This window comes from Anastrepha ludens, chromosome 4 (assembly GCF_028408465.1).
Source record: "Anastrepha ludens isolate Willacy chromosome 4, idAnaLude1.1, whole genome shotgun sequence".
NCBI lineage: Eukaryota > Metazoa > Arthropoda > Insecta > Diptera > Tephritidae > Anastrepha > Anastrepha ludens.
Genome location: NC_071500.1, coordinates 78,236,061 through 78,256,085, shown reverse-complemented (window position 1 = coordinate 78,256,085; position 20,025 = coordinate 78,236,061). Strand labels below are relative to the sequence as shown.

At 36.5% G+C, this 20,025-nt stretch overlaps 1 protein-coding gene across 4 annotated transcripts in view; it reads right to left on the bottom strand.

The window, feature by feature from the left end:
- Positions 1-20,025, bottom strand: part of LOC128859924 (trichohyalin) — a 220,489-nt gene that overhangs the window by 9,907 nt on the left and 190,557 nt on the right. For 3 of the 4 annotated variants that reach the window (XM_054097075.1, XM_054097078.1, XM_054097077.1), the window contains 4 exons: positions 6,045-6,251; positions 3,352-3,678; positions 3,151-3,262; positions 2,737-2,793 (listed from right to left, as the gene is read on the bottom strand). In XM_054097075.1, the coding sequence (XP_053953050.1) occupies positions 2,737-2,793; positions 3,151-3,262; positions 3,352-3,678; positions 6,045-6,075 (527 nt within the window). In that variant the 5' untranslated portion in view covers positions 6,076-6,251. The remainder of the gene's footprint in view (positions 1-2,736; positions 2,794-3,150; positions 3,263-3,351; positions 3,679-6,044; positions 6,252-20,025) is intronic. The other variant, XM_054097079.1, reaches the window with a different exon arrangement.

The window sequence follows — 20,025 nt, the reverse complement described above, 5'->3', positions numbered from 1 at the left end:
CAAAAAAATGCTAAATCAAGTTACGAAAATGGTAATCTGGCCATATTGGTGATAAAATCACGTCACTCATTGTCAAATTCGCTGAGAGCAAAGTAACGGAACCACGATAGGCACCATCTCATTATTCTTTCCATCGTGGTCTGAACCGGTGTTTGCTGTGTTGTGATGTTTTGGGAAGTGAAAGTATTGCTGAAATGTCCATACATATGTATGTGTGTTTGTGGTGTACACACTTTGGTATGCTTGGCAAATTTTAAATGCACCTACGTAGCTGCCTTATAATTTTTAATGCATTTTTGTAGCTTACAGTTGCAAATGCAAATGAATGTGTTTATGTACAGGCATGCACTTGTATGTGTGTATGTGTGCGTTTATTCAATTTTGTTTACATTCTTGTCTGGCGCTACACATCATTAGCACGTCAATTGACCGCAATACGTTTTAAGTTGATGGGCAGTCGGACAACTTGATTAGCAATTTCACACGTTAACTGTTCGCATTTTAAGTGCTGACTTATGGTACACGTCAAGGTTCGCCTACGGGAGTGGGCTAAGACTGTGTCATAACAATGCGGTTAGATGCCTATGTGAAACAATTTTAAATTCACTTTATCACAATATGACACTGAATAAAATAAATCTCAGAGCCGCGGATGGATATAAATTGTGATAGGTACGGTAATATTTGATTGACAACCTAAATACCACCCTAATGGCCACATTGACAACCCTAATGGCAACAGCTTGAATGCAAGCGCAAAAACTTGTATGACAACTTTTTGACATGCCTAAAAACGGCTATGTGTACAGGGTTGCCAATATTCGACGGACCCATTTGGCAACCCTGTATCTTTTGACAGAGACGTCAGATCGCTTAATGGCATACCGCGTTGTAACCGTCAGCAGATTTTTACCATGGAACTGTACACGACACGCGAGCGCTCCCAAATTGTTGAAATTTACATTCAACAAAAGAAGTCAATGGTGAAAACTCAACGTGCGTATAAGATTCAATTGACGCAAAGATTGTTGCCTGCGGACAATCGTCGATTGGAATGGGCCCAAAGAGTCATCGAAATCCGTCGGGTCTGTCGAATATGGGCAACCCTGTATTTATAAGTAGGAATACAAAAAGTACAAGTAAAAAGTAAGTACAAGTTGCAGAGGGACTTATGCCGCTATGTCTGAGTTTGGTATACCCACAAAACTAATACAGCTATGTAATATGACGCTGCTCAATACCAGCAGCGCCGTCAGACATGGGATGGACCTCTTCGAACGGTTTTATACAAAACGAGGTTTCAGACAGAGCGACTCGCTGTCGGGTGACTTTTTTAAACTGATAATGGAAGAGATCGTGCAAGCCGCAGAACTTAACGTCCAGGCGCAATTTTTATAACCGCGTACAATTGTTGGCGTATGCCGATGATATTGACATCATCGGGCTTAACAATCTCTATCTTTTCCAAACTTGATAAAGAAGCAAAACGAACAGTCGCCGCTCTCGCGTATCGGCACTCACGTCACTGTTGACAGTTATGATTTCGAGGTTGTAAAAGACTTCGTTTGTTTATCAACCATTAGGAGCACCGATAATAATGTCAGCATTGAAATACAACGAAGAATCTCTCTTGCCAACAAGTGCTACTTTGGACTAAATAGGCAATTGAGTAGTAAAGGCCTTTCTCGACGAACAAAACTAACATTTATAAGGTTCTCATCATGCTTGTTCTATATGACAATATTCGATGCAGCTTTCCTTGGAAATCCCTAGTAATACTGTAAAAAATAATCCTTGTGTAGCTTGGGATTGATTACATTTTATTAATCTACGATGTGGTCATGTTACAGTAACTTCTGAGGTTAAAAAATAACTGTTTTCCAAGAGGAATTTGAAATGGATTGAATGGTTTAATTCCTGCATTGGTTCAAATCTCCATAATTGATATCTTTGATGAAAATGGAAATTCACTTAGTTAAATCTGATTATTCTTTTCTTCATTGATGTAATACGAATCTGTAGAACAGTCTTTCTTACGAAAATGGGATCTGAAGTTACCTGTCAGAGAAGGAATGGAAACTACTTCGAAAAAATATTTGAAATAAAATATATAAAAAAACCATTTCTGAAGAGTATACTTCTAATTTTTTTATGAGATAGCTCTAATTTCTAGGTATGGTGTGCAAGTTCTATTTAAACTATTTAGTTACATTTTTTAGTACAGGGATGAATTTTATGTTGAGTCTGAACGTTAAACGTTAAAACCGAATAAACAGTGGTGGAAGAAGGGACTGAACTAATGATTGATGTGAACATATCGTATTTTCTTTGTTTTTACTCGACACATACATAAATTCGGTAATTTAAATAATTTCTAGTAGCTGTCGCCTCTAGGCACGCAATAGCAAGCCTCCGTGCATAAAAATGGTTTCTCGTAACCAGGCGGCACAAAACTATGGCACTGCATTTCAGAAGCAACATCAAGACGCACACAACAAATTGGACGAGAAACGCGGCCAAACACCTAATAAATTATGTATGCGGCCGCATAAGCGATCTCAAATAATAAAATTTAAAAACAAAAGTACAAAAGCCCATGTAGGACTCAACCTCCTATGTATTGGTGGTCACTATCTTATTTGATTCCATGCACAATAAAAAAAATGGTTTCAATTGCGTTGAGTGAGTATGAGAAAAGGCCGTGAACGCTATATCTAATGAACAATTTTAACTCACCTGTAGTCCAAATTTGGGTCATAAACAGCGCAATGATTTTCCAAGTTCTGTCTGATCCTGCAAAATAGGCGCTCATTAGTAATATCTCAAATGATTAGATGTGGGAATTTCAATTTTATGCAAATATATATATATATATATAAATATTGTACATATATATATTATATATATAAATATTGTACATATATATATTATATATATATATATAATATATATATATAAATATATATATATAAACTTAAAATAAGGTAGACTTTATAATATTTAATTACAACGCAAATAGTATCAACCCATAAAAATTCTGAAGCAGAATATTTTTTCGAATATGGAAGTTGCCACTAACTTTAAAGTCGACCTTACTTTCGACGTGTGTCTATTTGGGATTAGAAAATTAAAAGTAAACAATTTTATTACTCAGGCTCCATGCGACTGAAGGCGTCATAGGTTAAGTTTTTGCCACTAATACTCCATTGCCATACATTACTTTGCCAATCATAAGTGGCTCCAATCCAAATAGGACTATTTACTGCAATGAAAAATATCATAAATTCAAGAATTTAGTTAAGTATAGGATTAAAAAAAATGTAAGGTGTGCTCTATATTTTATTTACTCACATCCGCGCTGTGCATCGTATTGCTTGAGGAAGACACGCAATTTGCGATCGGCACTCTTTTGTGGTTCTGCCAATTTAGCGTTTTTGTCCTTGCAGAAGAAATGCGCTTCTAGCCAGCTGCTGTCCTGTGGCAGGAGGGAGTAACATTCGGTGCCGACTCGCTGGAAGTGTGGCGGACACATTGCATACATTCGACGATTGCGCATTGTTTTCGAGGCAGCATTCTGTGTGTTGGGAGTTTGTGGGACTCGATCTAGGTTATTTTCGTTAATGAATGAAACGCCCGCTGAGGCGGCTGATACGTGGTATGCGTGTATAGAAGGTGCCACTATAAATCAGTTATAATAAATATTAGATTCATATAAATAAATGCTAAATATATATCATATACATATAATATAAGTATTTTGAAATAATCGAATATAGCCATACTAGTACTTGAATGAATGTAAACTATTTTGTTTATCCTCAGTTTCCTTACTCATGAATTGTCTACGAGGGACACACCTTGATATAAATTACGTTCATTTGCTGCACGAGTGGCATAATCCAAAAAGTCAAAATTTCAAGCAAAACGGCTTCAAAGTTTCAATTGATAATGCTTCCCTCAGTGTTTTCAATTTATACAGTCATGCATATTTTACACAGCATAAAAGACAAACTTGTGGTCACATCTGCATATTTATCAAAAATGTTTGTATGTATGCAGCCACGAAAGTTTTCTTTTTATAGCTAAATCTTGACCCATTCTCATAACTCCAATTTTCATGTACGTATGTATTTTGAGATTTAAGCTCAGGTCGCATCTAATTTTATATATCCAGCGCATATTTTAGAAACATCACATTTTTATTTTATTTTTTCAAAATGTAAACACCCTTCTGGTGGACACCTCTGTAACATTCAATGAAACCTGCATACGAAGATCTGCTTTTTCAGGTGCCAGGAAGCACTAACTTTTCGCTAAATTACACAACATTAACAATAAATTACTTGCAAGCTATAAGCCTCCGGAGGGTGCGGTTTTCAGTTTTAGGATAGGGATACACCTCTCTACTCTTCTTTATCTTCTGCTTTCAAAGCGTGCGGCATTATAGTACTTATATCAAATTTCCTTGAAATAAAGTAATCGTCTGAATTTTGTTTTAAGTATTCCATACTTTTTCGACAACAAATCTTGTGGAAGAACGCGGCAAACTGTTAATTCTTCTTCATACCACCAAAAGAGACGTATTATATCAGTGCTACCAACACTCATAAACATGATCCGTATCGTTCCAGTGGGCTGGATAACCCAAGGAAACACACTAAATGTTGTATGAGCTCTTCGTCATGTCAAATTATATGCATTTATTCTCTAGCGCGTACTGATAATGCCTGTCTGACTTCCCTTTCGTTACATATAATTTTTTGGCTTTTGAAGCTTATGACGGGTACCAGGCTACTGTGCCATTATAGAAAATTGTACGATTGCTGCATTAGCTTTAGCTATTCTTGGAGTAGTGGGCTATAAGTTGGCTACATTTTGGATTGGGCAAGTTCATTCTGGCATCAGAGGGTTGAAGCGAGGCTCAACTGGGCACTCTCTAATAAGAATTTATGCTGTAAGACTAAATAACATTTTTGCCAAATCTGCTTGGAGAACAATGAGTTGGAATCATAGTATCATTTTAGACTCAGTTGCCTATTTTCGCAGTGCTAATAGTGACTCAACTTAGTTTTTACTTTACTCTGAATATTGAGAAGTTATTAGCTTCATATGCAACCTGTTTATAGCGGTTTCAGCGATTTTATAATTAGTATCAACTCTCCATCTTTTTCCTCCTATCCACTATTATTTTCTGCTTGTCTGCCGCCCTTACTTGGATTATCGAGATCCCTGTCAAAATTTGTTTGTTATAAACCAATAATTCACTTCAGGCTTCTTCTATTCGCCATTTCTCTGCTCGCTATCTCTCTGCTCGGCTCACTTGACGAAAAATTTATATGTGAAACCAACAACAAAGTTACCGAGGAGCATTCGCCGCTAGCGAGTAACTGGTATAACTCACTATTTTACAAACAAATGTAATTTTAGGCAGGTTTATTCCAGCGCTGCCAAGATATGTTTATTTATACCACTTGCTAACGCTTGGCAAAAAGAAAAGGCCTTTCATCTTAATCTTTTTGACCAAAATTTATATATGCACATCTGTCAAAGACGTAACAGGAATTAATAATTAAAAAAAACCTCTTTAAAATTTGTCAAAATTCCTAGAAAATAATTTTTTTTGAATTATTTGATATATTTGTATACATGGCCAGACTCGTATGGATATTTTTCACCTATAACGCACCATCTTAAAATGTTGCCATGGTGAAGGGTTTTCTGACCAACAATTAACAAATACCATCGCACAACCACTGAGTTCATCTGATATGGTTCCTGATCCGAAACTACCGTTTCGAAGCACCCGTTTTCAGTGGATACCGTAAAGTTTAGAACATAACAAATATTTTGCCTTTTATTCCCGATACTTTTCCATCAGAATGCATTATCATCATCAAAGGAATCATTACCAAAGCAACACTAATATTTGGGGGACACCCTGAGTATCAGGATTCAAAGAACCGTAATGTACATACATACATAAAGAAAATAATAAAAATCAAATAATTGTATTATTTTCTCATAAAAGTGTCTTTAATACTTACCACAGGCCAACATGAAGATTAACAGCCGCATTGTGTTTGTGGTTTGTCGTAAATTGTAAATTAAATAACTTGCAGTAATTCGCTGCTCTTAATGATAAAATTTGCCTTAATGCAATTCGAGATATGCCTGGAATTTGTGTCTTAGTTGCATTGAAGATATGTGGTAGAAGGCTTGACTGGTTTGGTTTGTGATTTAATAACTAACACCTGCAAAGAGAAAAACAAAATAATTAATTATTAGTTTGGTGTTAGTTCCGTAGTATTTACATATATGTCGGTAGTAGTGTCGATATTATAAATAAATTAATAATATTTATAAAAGCTAAAATACAAAATATATAATGAGCATGAGCACACGTTTACCGACTAAGGGGCATATTATTCCATCTAACAGTATTTCGCAGCAGTAAAACTTCAACTTGGTCTCATACGCTGACGACTGCACGTTAATGGCGTCGGGCAATGACATCGATGGCCTGTGCTCCAAAGTGAACAACTATCTCACCGACCTTTTTCGCTTTTTCACTGCGAGGAATTTTCAACTTTCCCCCACTAAGTCCTCTTTACCATCTGGACAAAGGAGGTCAAACTGCTCCTCGAGGTAAAAGTCGATGACACACCAATTCCGACGGTAAACAATCCCAAAATTTTGGGTGTAACCTTCGACAGTTTGCTCTTCTTCCCAGCGCACACAACCGCAATTGCCACTAAAGTCCAAAATCGCAACAAGGTCCTCAAATCGCTTGCCGACAGCACTTGGGGCAAAGACAAATAACTGTTGCTATCGACATTTAAGGCAATTGGTCGGCCGGTTCTAAACTATGCTGCGCCTGTCTGGTCGCCTGGAACTAGTGACAGGCAGTGGGTCAGGAAGCAGTTCCTGCTAGGGTGCTGCCGCAGGTTTCACCTTTGCAGACACCTGCTTGAGCCAGAGCCGCCTCCTAGGCATGTCAGGAGACACCTTTTAAACTATGCCAGAAACTACTGGTCAATAAACGACATTCACCGGGAGACTGTTGCCACCTTCATGTACTCCCGTCCTGTGAATGCCGTAATCGGAGTCCAACCACCACCTATAGCAGATGAAGAGCTCCAGTTTCATCGTGAGACACGCGTAACACTGGCACAATTACGTTCTGGATACTATAGCGGGTTATACTCCTACTTATGCAGAAATGATCCCAAACATACCAAACATATGTCCGGCATGTGAAGGTACCCCGCACGACACTAACCACATTTTCACATGCCCCCTAAAACCTACTCATCTAACACCCCTCTCCCTCTGGACCCAACCCGTCGAAACAGCATGTTTCCTGGGCCTACCTTTAGATGAGCCAGACGAAGATGACCAGTGATATACCCTACACTGACGGGGTTGGGGTTGGTTTACTTAATAGAGCCACTCAGTTTGTTCACACTATTTGCGCATTAAAGCTGTAAAGAGGGAACGGTTTTTTAAGCATTCATTGTGTTTCATTTTCTTAATTCTAATAAAATGGGAAAACAGACATGTTTAACAGATCGCGAAAGGACAAATCGATATCTTGACCTCAGAGGAACTTTCAAATCGTCAAATTGCCAAAAGATAGGTCGAAGTCCAGACGTTGTGGATATTTACGTGAAACAAGATGCCTGCTATGAAAATAACTTCAAAGGCAGAACTGCGATGGCTTTAACACCGAAGGAAATTCCTTAGATTGCATCGATTTCCGCCTCAGCAAAAGTTAAAGAAATGGCAAATGTTGAAGCCAAAAAATCCACCGTTCGAAGCTCTATTCTATAGAATCTATATTTTACAATAGATCTAAAAGGCTACATCTGAAGCACAAAAAATTACAAAAAGCCATCTTTGAACAAATTTCGCAAAGTACGCCGCCTCGATTTTGCAAGGAAGCACATGGCCTGGAGTTCTATTAGAAATAACGATCCCGGTGAATGGAAAAAAGTAGTATTTAGTGACGAAAGGAAGTTCAATCTATTTCCATGACTCAAGAAAGGAGGAGGAAGTATCTTGAGGCGACATCACAGCCGTGAAGGTGATATTATGATATAGGGAGCAATATCGTACTATGGCGCGTTCGCTGGAAATTGTAGACTACAAAACGAGGGAAAACAGCTATAAAGCTATGTTGGAATCATCTTTTCCCGAGATGCGTGAAACATTTGGACCTATTTATTGAATCTTTCAACAAGGACATGCACCTGTACCCACTTCAACTGTGGTGAAACCTTGGATTGCATCCCAAAACGTTGAAACCTTAGCATGACCACTGTATTTCTCAGATCTGAACGTTATTGAATATCTATGTGGATGGCTTGTTCGATAGGTTTATGATAATGGGCAACAGTTTGAAGACAAAAATGATTTAATTCGAATAAAACGGCTTGGTGGCTATCTGGAAAAATTGTACAAATCCATTTATAAACGTATTTACGAAGTAATTTATAAACAAAGTGGCAGCACAAACTATTAAGCTTTAAATACTAAATGTAAAAAAAACCTGTATTTACTATTACTTTTTCTTATTTGGTTATTGTCTCTATTCAAGTGAACCTAAGGTTTATTAATCAAACACAGTGTTACAGCTGCTGAAGTTTTACCGCTGCGAAATATCGTTAGATTGGCCATATCTGACAGTTATGACTAGAAAGTTGCAGTATACAAACACACAAGCAATGGAGCGCATAGTGGCCAACATAAAGATTTCCATCAGACGAAAACATTTTTTTATTTAATAAAAAACATTGTCCCTTGTCCATATCTCGATTTCATTATGCTTTAATGTAATGCAACGTACGAACATAATGCAACGTACCAGTAGTGCACCGGGTATAAAAAAGTGAATAAAATGTAAGACCATAAAAGATGTATATTATATAGTTAGAAAAAATATTCTCAAAAATTTTACCACAAGCACGCCCTGAATAAAATCAAGATAAATAGTGATAAATATTTACATATATATATTTATACATACATATGGGTAGCCGTATTTCATGCATAAAACCATTAACTTTTATACGGTCTCTAACGTTATAAAGATAACTCGAGTCCTGACTGCTTTTAGCATAGCCAAATTTAGAATAGCCATAAATAAAACTGTTCCAAATAAAACAAATGTACTTTTATTTCCTTTGTATAGTTTAACAGCATCACATAACATATACAATATGTATGTACGTATGTATGGACTTGCTAGAAGATCAAAGTGAAGCTTTTTAGCAAAATGTTAATCGCCTCTCATCCATATGTGTTTTGCTGCATACATACATATGTATATGTGGATAAGTGCGCATGGATGTAGGTATATCCATGCATTCATGTTAGCGATGGGATTCTATCACCGACATTCATCAGCGCTCATTCATTGTTAGGGATATCAATCAAAATCTGTGTTTATGAGGAAATTCGAAAACCCGAAATGTCAAACAAACGAAATAAAATGAAATGCTGGCTTTGAAGCCCACCGTCATTTAAAAATTTACATACCTGAAAATAAAGGCGATTAGAGGATTTGAATTCATCTGCTAAAAACAAATTTCATAGCTTCAGAAGTATTTGAGTTGATGAATCCTTTTGAGAGGTAAACTGAAGTTTAACTTGAAGTAAACACACTTGTGCTTTATCTTTTTATTTCGTGTTTAGAATGCTTCGAAAATAATTTATTAGTCAATTAACATTTCCTGCTTGCAGTTAAATTAGTAACTCCACCCTAAAATTTTAAATTATGTAGGTACATATATCTACTATATGAGCATATTTAGGTAGGTAGTCGTAAAATTATGTACGTACATATCTGAAATTTAGAGATGAATAGAACAATCTCATAAAAGGATTTGTTCTACGTGTGGGTATACTACTTGCTTCGTGTGAAATACAGGGTGGCAGAGTACTATATAGATTTAGTAATAAAGACGTGTAATGGAAAGATGATACACGTATTTGGGATATGTACGTAGACGCCACTATTAAGTATTGTAGTAGAAGTAGATGTAACGGGTGATTTTTTAGCTATTATCTTTTTAAACAGTTGGTTTACACAGCTGACGCACGTTTCGTGTTTTGTTTCACTGTCAAACATCTTCAGTTTGGTCCATAATTTAACCATGAATCGTCTTAGAAACGAACAACGCTTTCAAATCATTGAATTTTATAATAAAAATTCGTGTTCTGTTAAGAAAGTTTATCGCGCGCTTCATCCATTTCATGGTCAGTTTAACCGACCCACTGAAGCGGCTATTCGAGCTATTGTGACTAAATTTAGAACCAAATTTACCTTATTGGACATCAAACCACCAACACGCTTACGTAGAGTGCGAACTGAAGAAAATATCGCAGCTGTATCGGCCAGTGTTAATGATGACCATCAATAATCGATTAGTCGCCGTTCGCAGCAATTGGGCCTCTGTTACTCAACAACGTGGAAAATTTTGCGAAAGGATTTAGGTGTGAAACCTTTCAAAATACAGCTAGTGAGAGAATTAAAGCCGAACGACCTACCGCAACGCAGAATTTTAGGTGAATGGGCTCTTGGAAAGTTGGCCGAAGATCCACTTTTTTATCGAAAAATTGTGTTCTGCGACGAAGCTTATTTTTGGACCAATGGGTACGTAAATAAGCAGAATTGTCGATTTTGGAGTGAAGATCAGCCTGAAGAATTGTAAGAGCTACCAATGTATCCAGAAAAGGTCACAGTTTGGTGCGGTTTATGGGCTGGAGGTATCATTGCACCGTACTTCTTTAAAGATGCTGCGAATCGTAACGTAACTGTGAATGGTGAGCGCTACCGTGAAATGATATCCAACTTTGTTTTGCCCAAAATGCAAGAGCTTGACTTGCATGACATGTGGTTTCAACAAGACGGTGCCACATGCCACACAGCACGCGTAACAATGGACTTGTTGAGAGGCGAGTTCAGTGAACATTTTATTTCACGTTCAGGACCTGTCAATTGGCCACCCAGATCGTGCGATATAACGTCTTTAGATTATTTTTTGTGGGGCTATGTTAAAGCTCATGTCTATTCAGACAAGCCTGCTTCAATGAACGCATTGGAAGACAACATTAAAGCATTTATATGGGAGATACCGGCCGAAACATTGGAAAGAGAATGTCAAAATTGGACTAAGCGGATGGACCATTTGAAGCGCAGTGCGGTCAACATTTGCCTGAAATAACCTTCAAACATTAAATTATATGGACTGTACTATCGATTTAAATAAAAATTGCATGCATTTTTCTGAATTTTACGTGTGTTTTTTTGAAAAACTTTCCTATAGCTCTTAAAAAATCCCTACTATAATGAGAGCGTATAACAGTTGCTACCAGTTATCAACGAAATCCGCCGTTTCGAACGCAGAACAGCAGATGGTCACTGTAGATATTATGGCACAATAATTTGAATTTGCTTCCCTATCTCAAATTACAATCCAACGAAACCCCGAAGGATTCCTTAAATGAAGAATAGGAGTAAACCATGTTAAACTTCAAAACAGCCATAATTGTCGGATATGAAGCGACTCCAACCAAGAGATTCTTTATGGAACGTAGTCTACCAGCTCGAGCCACAGTATGGTGCGCAATTTATTATGGATTTTATGAGTTATGAATTTATGGATTGCCGTAACATACTTATTTAAAAGAAATGGGTGTTGGAGAACGTAATTTAAGAATAACAAATACATTTTTTTCCGCAATTTCCCTGAAAGGGAATTCCTTTCAACTCTTTGCGGCTTCAGGAAAATTAAGCAGCTAAAATTTCGTAATAAAATTATCTCAGGAAACTCCTGTCTGACAGCACCACATTCCTTCTTGTGGGAATATTGCAAGCAAGAAGTTTACAAAATTCAACCATTAAACTGCAATGATTTAAAACGATACCCGCTTCAACTTTGCAGAGTGTAGGACAATTGAATATAATCATTTTTAGAAACCATAAAAAACAGTTACTATATTGAATCATCTTAAAAATGAGAATAAAATTATTATGATTTACAGAAAAAGTTATTTGGGTTTCTCAATGTCACAAAATTCATCAGGGTAGATGCCAAATAGTGTACGAGTATAAGAGCATTTTACGAAGATTAAGATTTAGGTAATAATACAACTTTTTGCCATTACGAATTACGGATTTATAATTTCCTACAAATTAAAGTTTCCAAATTAACATTTTCAAAATTCAACGTGCCCCTAACCGGACTGTTCGTCAAGCAAGCGAATAAACATTTTTTTTTTTGAATTTTGTTACCATTTCCAACATATCCATCAATAGCGATAAAACACCATAAAAGGTGCGGTGAACATACAGGGCGCGGTACTCGAAGTGCAACCAATTAAAAAAGCCATAAATTTAGTTTGAAAAATTATGAAAAAAAAAAATGAAATCTATTCGAAGTAATAAATGTATGAAAATAATACAAAATTAAGAATCAATTAACTTTTGCTCTATATGACCACCTTTTGCCTTGATTATGGCCTTGAGACGGTCTAGAAACGAATCGCAGGCGGCCCGAATGTGATTTGCAGGTATTTTGTCCCACTCGCGGACAATGGCTTTTTTCGGCGCCTCGTGACTGGTGAATCTTTTAGTTCTGGCCTTGCTTTCCAAAATGCCTCAAAGAGAATAATCCATCGGATTCGCGTCTGGTGAATTTAAGAGCCACTGTGTGAACGTTATGAAGTTCATAATGATGTTTTTTAGTCATTATTGGTTCACTTGAGCCTTGTGTCGAGTCCTGTTGAAACGTCCATGGTCTGCCACCGAAATGTTTGTCAACCCACGGCTTTAAAGCAACCTTCAGAAAACTTTCCCGACAATATTTCGTATTTACCTTGACGATAGGCACCACCATCTGGTGGCCAATTGATGACTCAAATTCTGAATGGTCGGCCCTATCGTATTGGAAGTTTACGAGTTACTCAATTTAAAAAATTGTCTCGAAGCAACTCCTCAAGTCTGACTAATTGCTGCTTTGGTGTGAGATCATGCGCCTTTTGGATCTTGTCAGTATGCGGTGGATGCTAAGGTCAGATATTTTTAGTTCTTTTGCTATTTGATTGGCACTTCGTCGGGGATTTCGCTCAAGTCGCTTCTTCACTTTTTTAATCATTTCACGTGACGTTACAGTGTTTTAATGGCCACCACCATACGCTACTAGTATCATTGTAATAAGTAATGGTGCCATAAACAAAAATTTTATTTACTTTAAGGTGCTCGAGCTCACGAACAATCGCTGGTTGTGATTTTCCAGCCAAATATAATGCAATCATACTATTACGTTTGGAATTCATTACTGATTTTCTTTTTTCGCGTTTACTCTCGGCAAAATGCTTCCGCACGCTTGTAAACAATACTCTGGACTATCATTTAGCCAACTAACAAACATTTGTCAGCTGCGCGAGTGGTCTGAAGTTGGTTACACTTCGAGTGCCCGACCCTGTATTTCTGTGCATGCACCACTAGTTGGAGGCGCAATTCAGTTGTTGCACTTCACTTCTGGACTCCAATTAGCCGAATAGGCTATGGACAAAGCTTAACTGGTGCCTTTTTTATCTCCAAAAAGTAAATAACCATATTTTTTTACCGTTACTTTCGCGTTGTTACGATGAAAAACGATGGTTACGGAATTCACTAATAACTATTGTGCGCATAATGCGAAAAAGGTGATACAAAAGTTGTGTTACATTTCCGGAATAGACCTGTGAGTGTTAAGTACACCGGAAGAGAAGTAATCGCCACAGCCACGGCCTCGTAAAAGTTTATAGTATCATGACAAAACATTAATTTCTTTGATTTACGAGAGGTTGACACTGAAATATTTTTATAATCAGCTTATACGAGGTGCGCGTCTAGCATTTGGGATTTTAACTATCGACTTTTTGACTTTTACATTTAAGATAATATTTGCATATTTGGCTATCCGATGCGTGTTTGACTCGCCCAATGGACGTTTAGTTGAAGATTAGAATTGAGAATAATATTTTTTTTTTTTCAGAATAAGCATTTTTCATATCAGCAGCTATTTTAAAAAATAGAATTTTCGAATTTAGCGCATCATGGAGAAGCCGATGTATTCACAATGAGTGACTGGTGACTTTTGAACTCGGGCGACACTACTGAATTCGTTTTTAGCGACGTTACGGTCAAAGGCGAGCGTTATCGCGCTATCTTAACCGACTTTTTTGTTTCATCAAATTGTAGAGTATGACATAGATGACATTTGGTTTTAACAACTTGGTGCTAAGTGCCACACAGCCAACCTTACACTCGATTTATAGCCCACTGTCTTTAAAAATCGAATAGTCAGTCTAAACGGTGATGTCAATTGCTTGCTTAGATGCTGCGATTTGACTCTATTGTACTACTTTTTGTGTGACGTCATTAAGGATAAATTTTACGTACAGTAAAATACATACAACAATTGAAACATGACATTGAAGTTTGATTTTAAGTGCAGAAGCTCATAAAAATATACTCATTTGAGTCGTTTTGTTTTTCATATTTAATGGCAAGGTCTTCTCTTTCCAGTCAACAAACTCATACATCTCTTATTTATAGCCACGTTAAATTAAATTTTAGACATCCTGTACATTTATTACAGTCTTTGTTTTTTTTTAATATAAAGTAAATTTATTGGATGTATAAAAAATTAAAACAAAAAATTATTGTCGGCCTGATCCGGACCATTATTTTTTTTGGCCAAAGTTGGTTTTTGTACTCATATTTGTTTCGCTGAACTCTCTTTTGAACGAATATCACTGTTTAATGTTCGCTTTATATACGAACTTTATTTAAATTATTTAAAAAAAAATTGTTCACTATTGAAAATAATTAACTCCTTTAGCTTTAGTTCAGAAATTTAGTGGCACTTTTGAATCACGAAATAAGATATTTATGAGCGATTCTGTATTTATTTCATACTAATTTTATCTTCTGCTGGGTATACACATACACACATGTAAATGCATTATAAAATATTTGTTCAATGTAGAAGCGACATTCAAATCATCAAATGATGGAGAAGCTCAATAAATCCACCTCAGGTTCAAGTTCAGGGCAAAGTTGTAAGCAATTGTGCAAAACATAAAAGTGAACATAAAGGTCAGTAATAACTCACGGATTTACATAAATGAGAAATCTACACAAGCACATACATGCTGTATATGTATGTAAAATATATAAAAAACAACAAAGGCAAATAAATAATACAAATAGAAATGGAATGATATGATACTGAAGCAACAAAAAAATAAAAAAAACTTCAACAAGTGGATGACGTCTTAACCTTATGAATGACTGCTGTTTGAGGCTAAAGGCATTTACATATGTTTATAAATGTTTACACATAGTTAGATTTGTTGTAAATGAGTGTAAGCTCCACCCAAGATGTATAGCTCTCTACTAGGTACGTTTTACATTCCAGGTCGATTTTGCATGTCAGTCATTGTGTATTTGATGATACTTGTCATTTATACATATGTCAATGGTCAATTGATAATTCGATAACACAAAATTTTGTAAAAGTATGTCCTAATTTTTGAAAGTAGGTGCATGATGTACAGAATGTAAAGATGTGGTCGGCATCAGCATCAGCATTATATACAGCTAATGAGCTCTCAGCGAATTTGAGGAATCCACAGATTTGCTGACGTAATACGGGAGATGACAGCGGTGTGTCAACAAAGGTCGTTGAAAACTGAGATTGAGCCATATACGAGAAAATCAACGCATTTTACTTCCTTGTATCCTAATAAGAGGTGCCTTAGTTTTGTTGTTAAATCGTTAGATTTCTACAATTTTTTAGTGCCAATAATAAAGTTATATAATATATCTAAATATAATGATTCAATACAAGATTGCGCCCTCCCGCCCTACGTCGGCATAGAACATAAACAAACGAAAAGAGCAGGAAGAACAAGCGAGAGTAACTGCAAAACGAGTAATGATAAAATAAATCGTGCATAGATACATGTACACACAAAGGTTTGATTATTTTCTGTACTGGTGTCACTCTTTTCTCTACAGTGTGAGATATGCATACACATACTCGTACAATACATATGGACAAATAAATACGAAGAGCCGTACATGCATAGGCTAATTAATTCAAATGTGCTTAAGCGGCTGCTTTGTAAGAAAGTGTGTCAGTTGCACGCCCACTTTCTATCGCTTGCCGGTCATTGCAAATAGATTGGGCTATAGCAAAAACAACTAGAAAATAAGAACTATGAAAAAACTGCATAGATAGCAAATGCTTGAAGAACTATTATCGCCCGTGACTCCGGTTTGAGTTAGGCAACGCTATAATTGACGCTCTGAATGGCTTTGGCAGACACAAACTATCAATACCAATAAAACAATAATCGCATATACGAGGTGGGTTCAAAAATATTTATTTATTCATCAATACCTATTTTGTGCAGAGTAATCCCGCACGGATATGTGCCAACACTTCTCCCAATAATCGAAGCACTCCTGCCCAAAAAGCGCGTTGATATGGCTTGGGCTCTGTCAAAGATACGAACTTTATCGACATAATTGTGGCATATCCCCGTCTTTTCACAGATATTTTCTGTTTTGGGAACAAGAAAAGGTTGTACGGGTCCAAATCTCGTGATTGCAGTGGTTTACGCAAGACTACTAAAAAATTCAGATTTTTTGATAATTTTCATTCTATAGCAGAAAATTGCCGTGCATATGGATACCCTTTACATCAACGCATCCAACGCAGCCGCTAGATCTTTATTTGCTGCGCTATGTCGATTTCTTCGTAAAGCTCATAGTTCATCGTTCCATTGCCTGCGCTATTTGCCGTCGCCAACGTGCAATTGTCCACATATGTTCCGGATAATCTTTCTCTGAAACACTCTAAGGGACGCTTCATCGGATATTGTCATCGTCTACGCTTCTGTGCCATACGCTACGACGGGCATGATGAGAGCCTTGTAGAGTGTTAGATTTGTTCTTCGAGAGAGGACTTTACTACTGAATTGCCTAGTTAGATCAAAGTAGCATTTGTTGGGAAGAGAGATTCTACGTTAGACTTCAAGACTGGCATTGTTATCGGTGTTAAAGCTGGTTTCTAAATAAACGAAGTCTTTTACAACTTTGTCGGTAGCTTTGAGTAAGGTTTAACCTTCCTACGGTCTTCGGGTCATTTTTGACCCATTTCAGGAAACAAATTAAGTTTTTTCAAGAACCAAATTTTTTCAGGACTTGATGTTTCGTGACTTTTTCTAATTTATTATATTTTATAATTATAATAAGCGTAAAATTAAAAAAAAAAATAATTTAGGCTCTGTCGCGTAGAAATTTTTATACATCTACGATCCTCGGGTCAAATTTGACCCAAATTATAAATCAGACGTTATTTGAATTAAATTTATTTGCTAATTGCAAATTTATTGAGTTCACAGTAAACATAAATTTAAAAGCACGTGCTTTGTTTGGTTATTCGACTATTTATTTCGTAACGATGAGTGATAGTGAAAGTGAATTCTCTTTGGCCGCGTTTTCGGATGATGAGGAATCATGTTCTGAATTCGAAGATCATGTTGAGGTTGCAGATTCTTCCGACAGTGATTTTAGTGATGACGAAAATTCTCTTGTGCCTTCTGAAATGATGTCGTCAAAAAATGGTCAAATATACTTTTCAAAAACCCCTCTTGTAACAAGTGCCGGAATAGCTTCAAGAGAAAATATTATCAGCTTGATTCCTGGACTAACGCGTTACTCGTGCTCACGAATTACCGGAAAAGAAGTTTCTAGCTTTGAACTATTTTCTCCACCTCCTTTGATACGTACGATATTGACCGACACAAACATTGAGGGAAAACGAATATACGGTGAAGAATGGCTGGATATTGAAAACATCGAACTATTTGCATTTATTGGATTGCTAATATTAGCTGGCGTTTTTCGATCAAATAATGAAAGCTGTGAAAGTCTCTGGAACCCTGAAACCGGAAGACCAATATTCGCTGCAACTATGCCTTTGAAGACTTTCAAAAAAATTTCGTGAGTGATTAGGTTCGACAACAGGGAAACTCGAAGTGAACGAAGATCGTTGGATAAATTTGCTTCTATACGTGATTTGTGGAATCAATGGGTTGAGATATTACCTAAGCTTTACAATCCAACGGAAAACGTGACCATCGATGAACAATTAGTAGCTTTCAGAGGAAGATGTCGATTCCGCCAGTACATGCCAGCAAAGCCTGCAAAGTATGGAATCAAATTTTGGGTACTTTGTGATTCAACAACGAGCTATGTTTGGAACATCCAACCTTACACTGGCAAGGCGATCGGAAGACCTAAAAGGAAGGGCTAAAAGGGCATAACCTCACAACCGACAATTTTTTCACGTCTTATCAGTTGGCACAAAAATTATTGGAGAAATGTATTACGAAACGTATTACAAACCCGAACTACTACCAGACTTAAAAAAAAAAAAATAAATAATTGGCTGCGTACACTTCTGTTAGGTGTTTGGCCGAGCTCCTCCTCCTATTTGTGGTGTGCGTCTTGATGTTGTTCCACAAATGGAGGCACCTACAGTTTCAAGCCGACTCCGAACGGCAGATATTTTTAGGAGGAGCTTTTTCATGGCAGAAATACACTCGGAGGTTTGCCATTGCCTGCCGAGGGGCGACCGCTATTAGAAAAATGTTTTTATTAATTTTGCTTTCACCGATATTCGAACCAACGACCTCTCTGTGAATTCCGAATGGTAATCACGCACCAACCCATTAGGCTACGGCGGCCGCCCAGACTTAGTGAACATAAAAAGAAGGCCACTAAATTCATCAATCTTCGCTTTTACCGAACAAACAATTCTCGTTTCGTACATAATATACCTAAGAAGAATAGAGCTGTGATTCTACTTAGCACTCTACACCATGATTCAAAAATTAGTAATCGTCGGGATAAAAAGCCAGAAATAATACTGGACTCCAATAAGTGTAAAGGTGGTGTAGACACATTGGACAAAGCTGTAAGCGGTTACACTTGCAAACGAATGACAAAACGGTGGCCTCAAGTAGTGTTTAGTAACATAATCGACATTTGAGCTTATAACGCTTTCGTTTTATTCAAATCCGCCAACCACACCTGGAAAGAGGGCTGTCTTACAAAGCGCCGTTTTTACTTGGAAAACCTTGGTATGCAGCTCGTAACACCCTATATAAAAAAGCGACAAACTTTACCACGAGCACATTTTTCACTTGAAATTGCCAAAAAAATACGAAAGGATTCTCAACTGGATGCACAACCATCATCATCAGGTCAATTTGGAAACACGTCGGAAAAGAAAATAACTAAAAGAAGTCGATGTCAACTATGCCCAAAAACTGATAACAAAACAGGATTAGTTTGCGACATTTGTAATAAATATATATGTAAACAACATTCTAAAACTATTACTTTGTGTACAAACTGTCTGAAATACTTTATTTCTTTTTTCTTTCATTATTAAATACACTTTTTATTTAAAGTTTTCGTTATTCATGAATATCTTTTTGTTATTGAATAAACGTTTTTGTTAAAGTTTGTATTATTCACATAAAAATAAAATAAAAATTTTCGTAAATATATTAATAAAAAATATGATAAAGGAATAAATATATTTGGATTTTCATTTTTATTTAACATACCCATTTAATGGAAAAAAAACTAACAGTAAAAATAATCAAAAACCAAGTATAAACCTTGAAAATATAGTATTGGGTCAAATTTGACCCGAAGTCCGTCCGCGTCAGTTAATTTGAAGACCGTAGGAAGGTTAAACGAAAAGTTCTGTATTTAATTATAATTTTCAAACTGGTCGTTCCGTTTTGTGAAAATAAAAACGCAATTGATTTAAGCTCTGAAAATATAAAATTAAAAACTTGATGTGAATAAAAACAAGAAGTAAAACAAAAATTTCAACCAAATCGTGTGCCACATGTTGAACAATTTTTGCTAACGAATTTTTGCTAGTG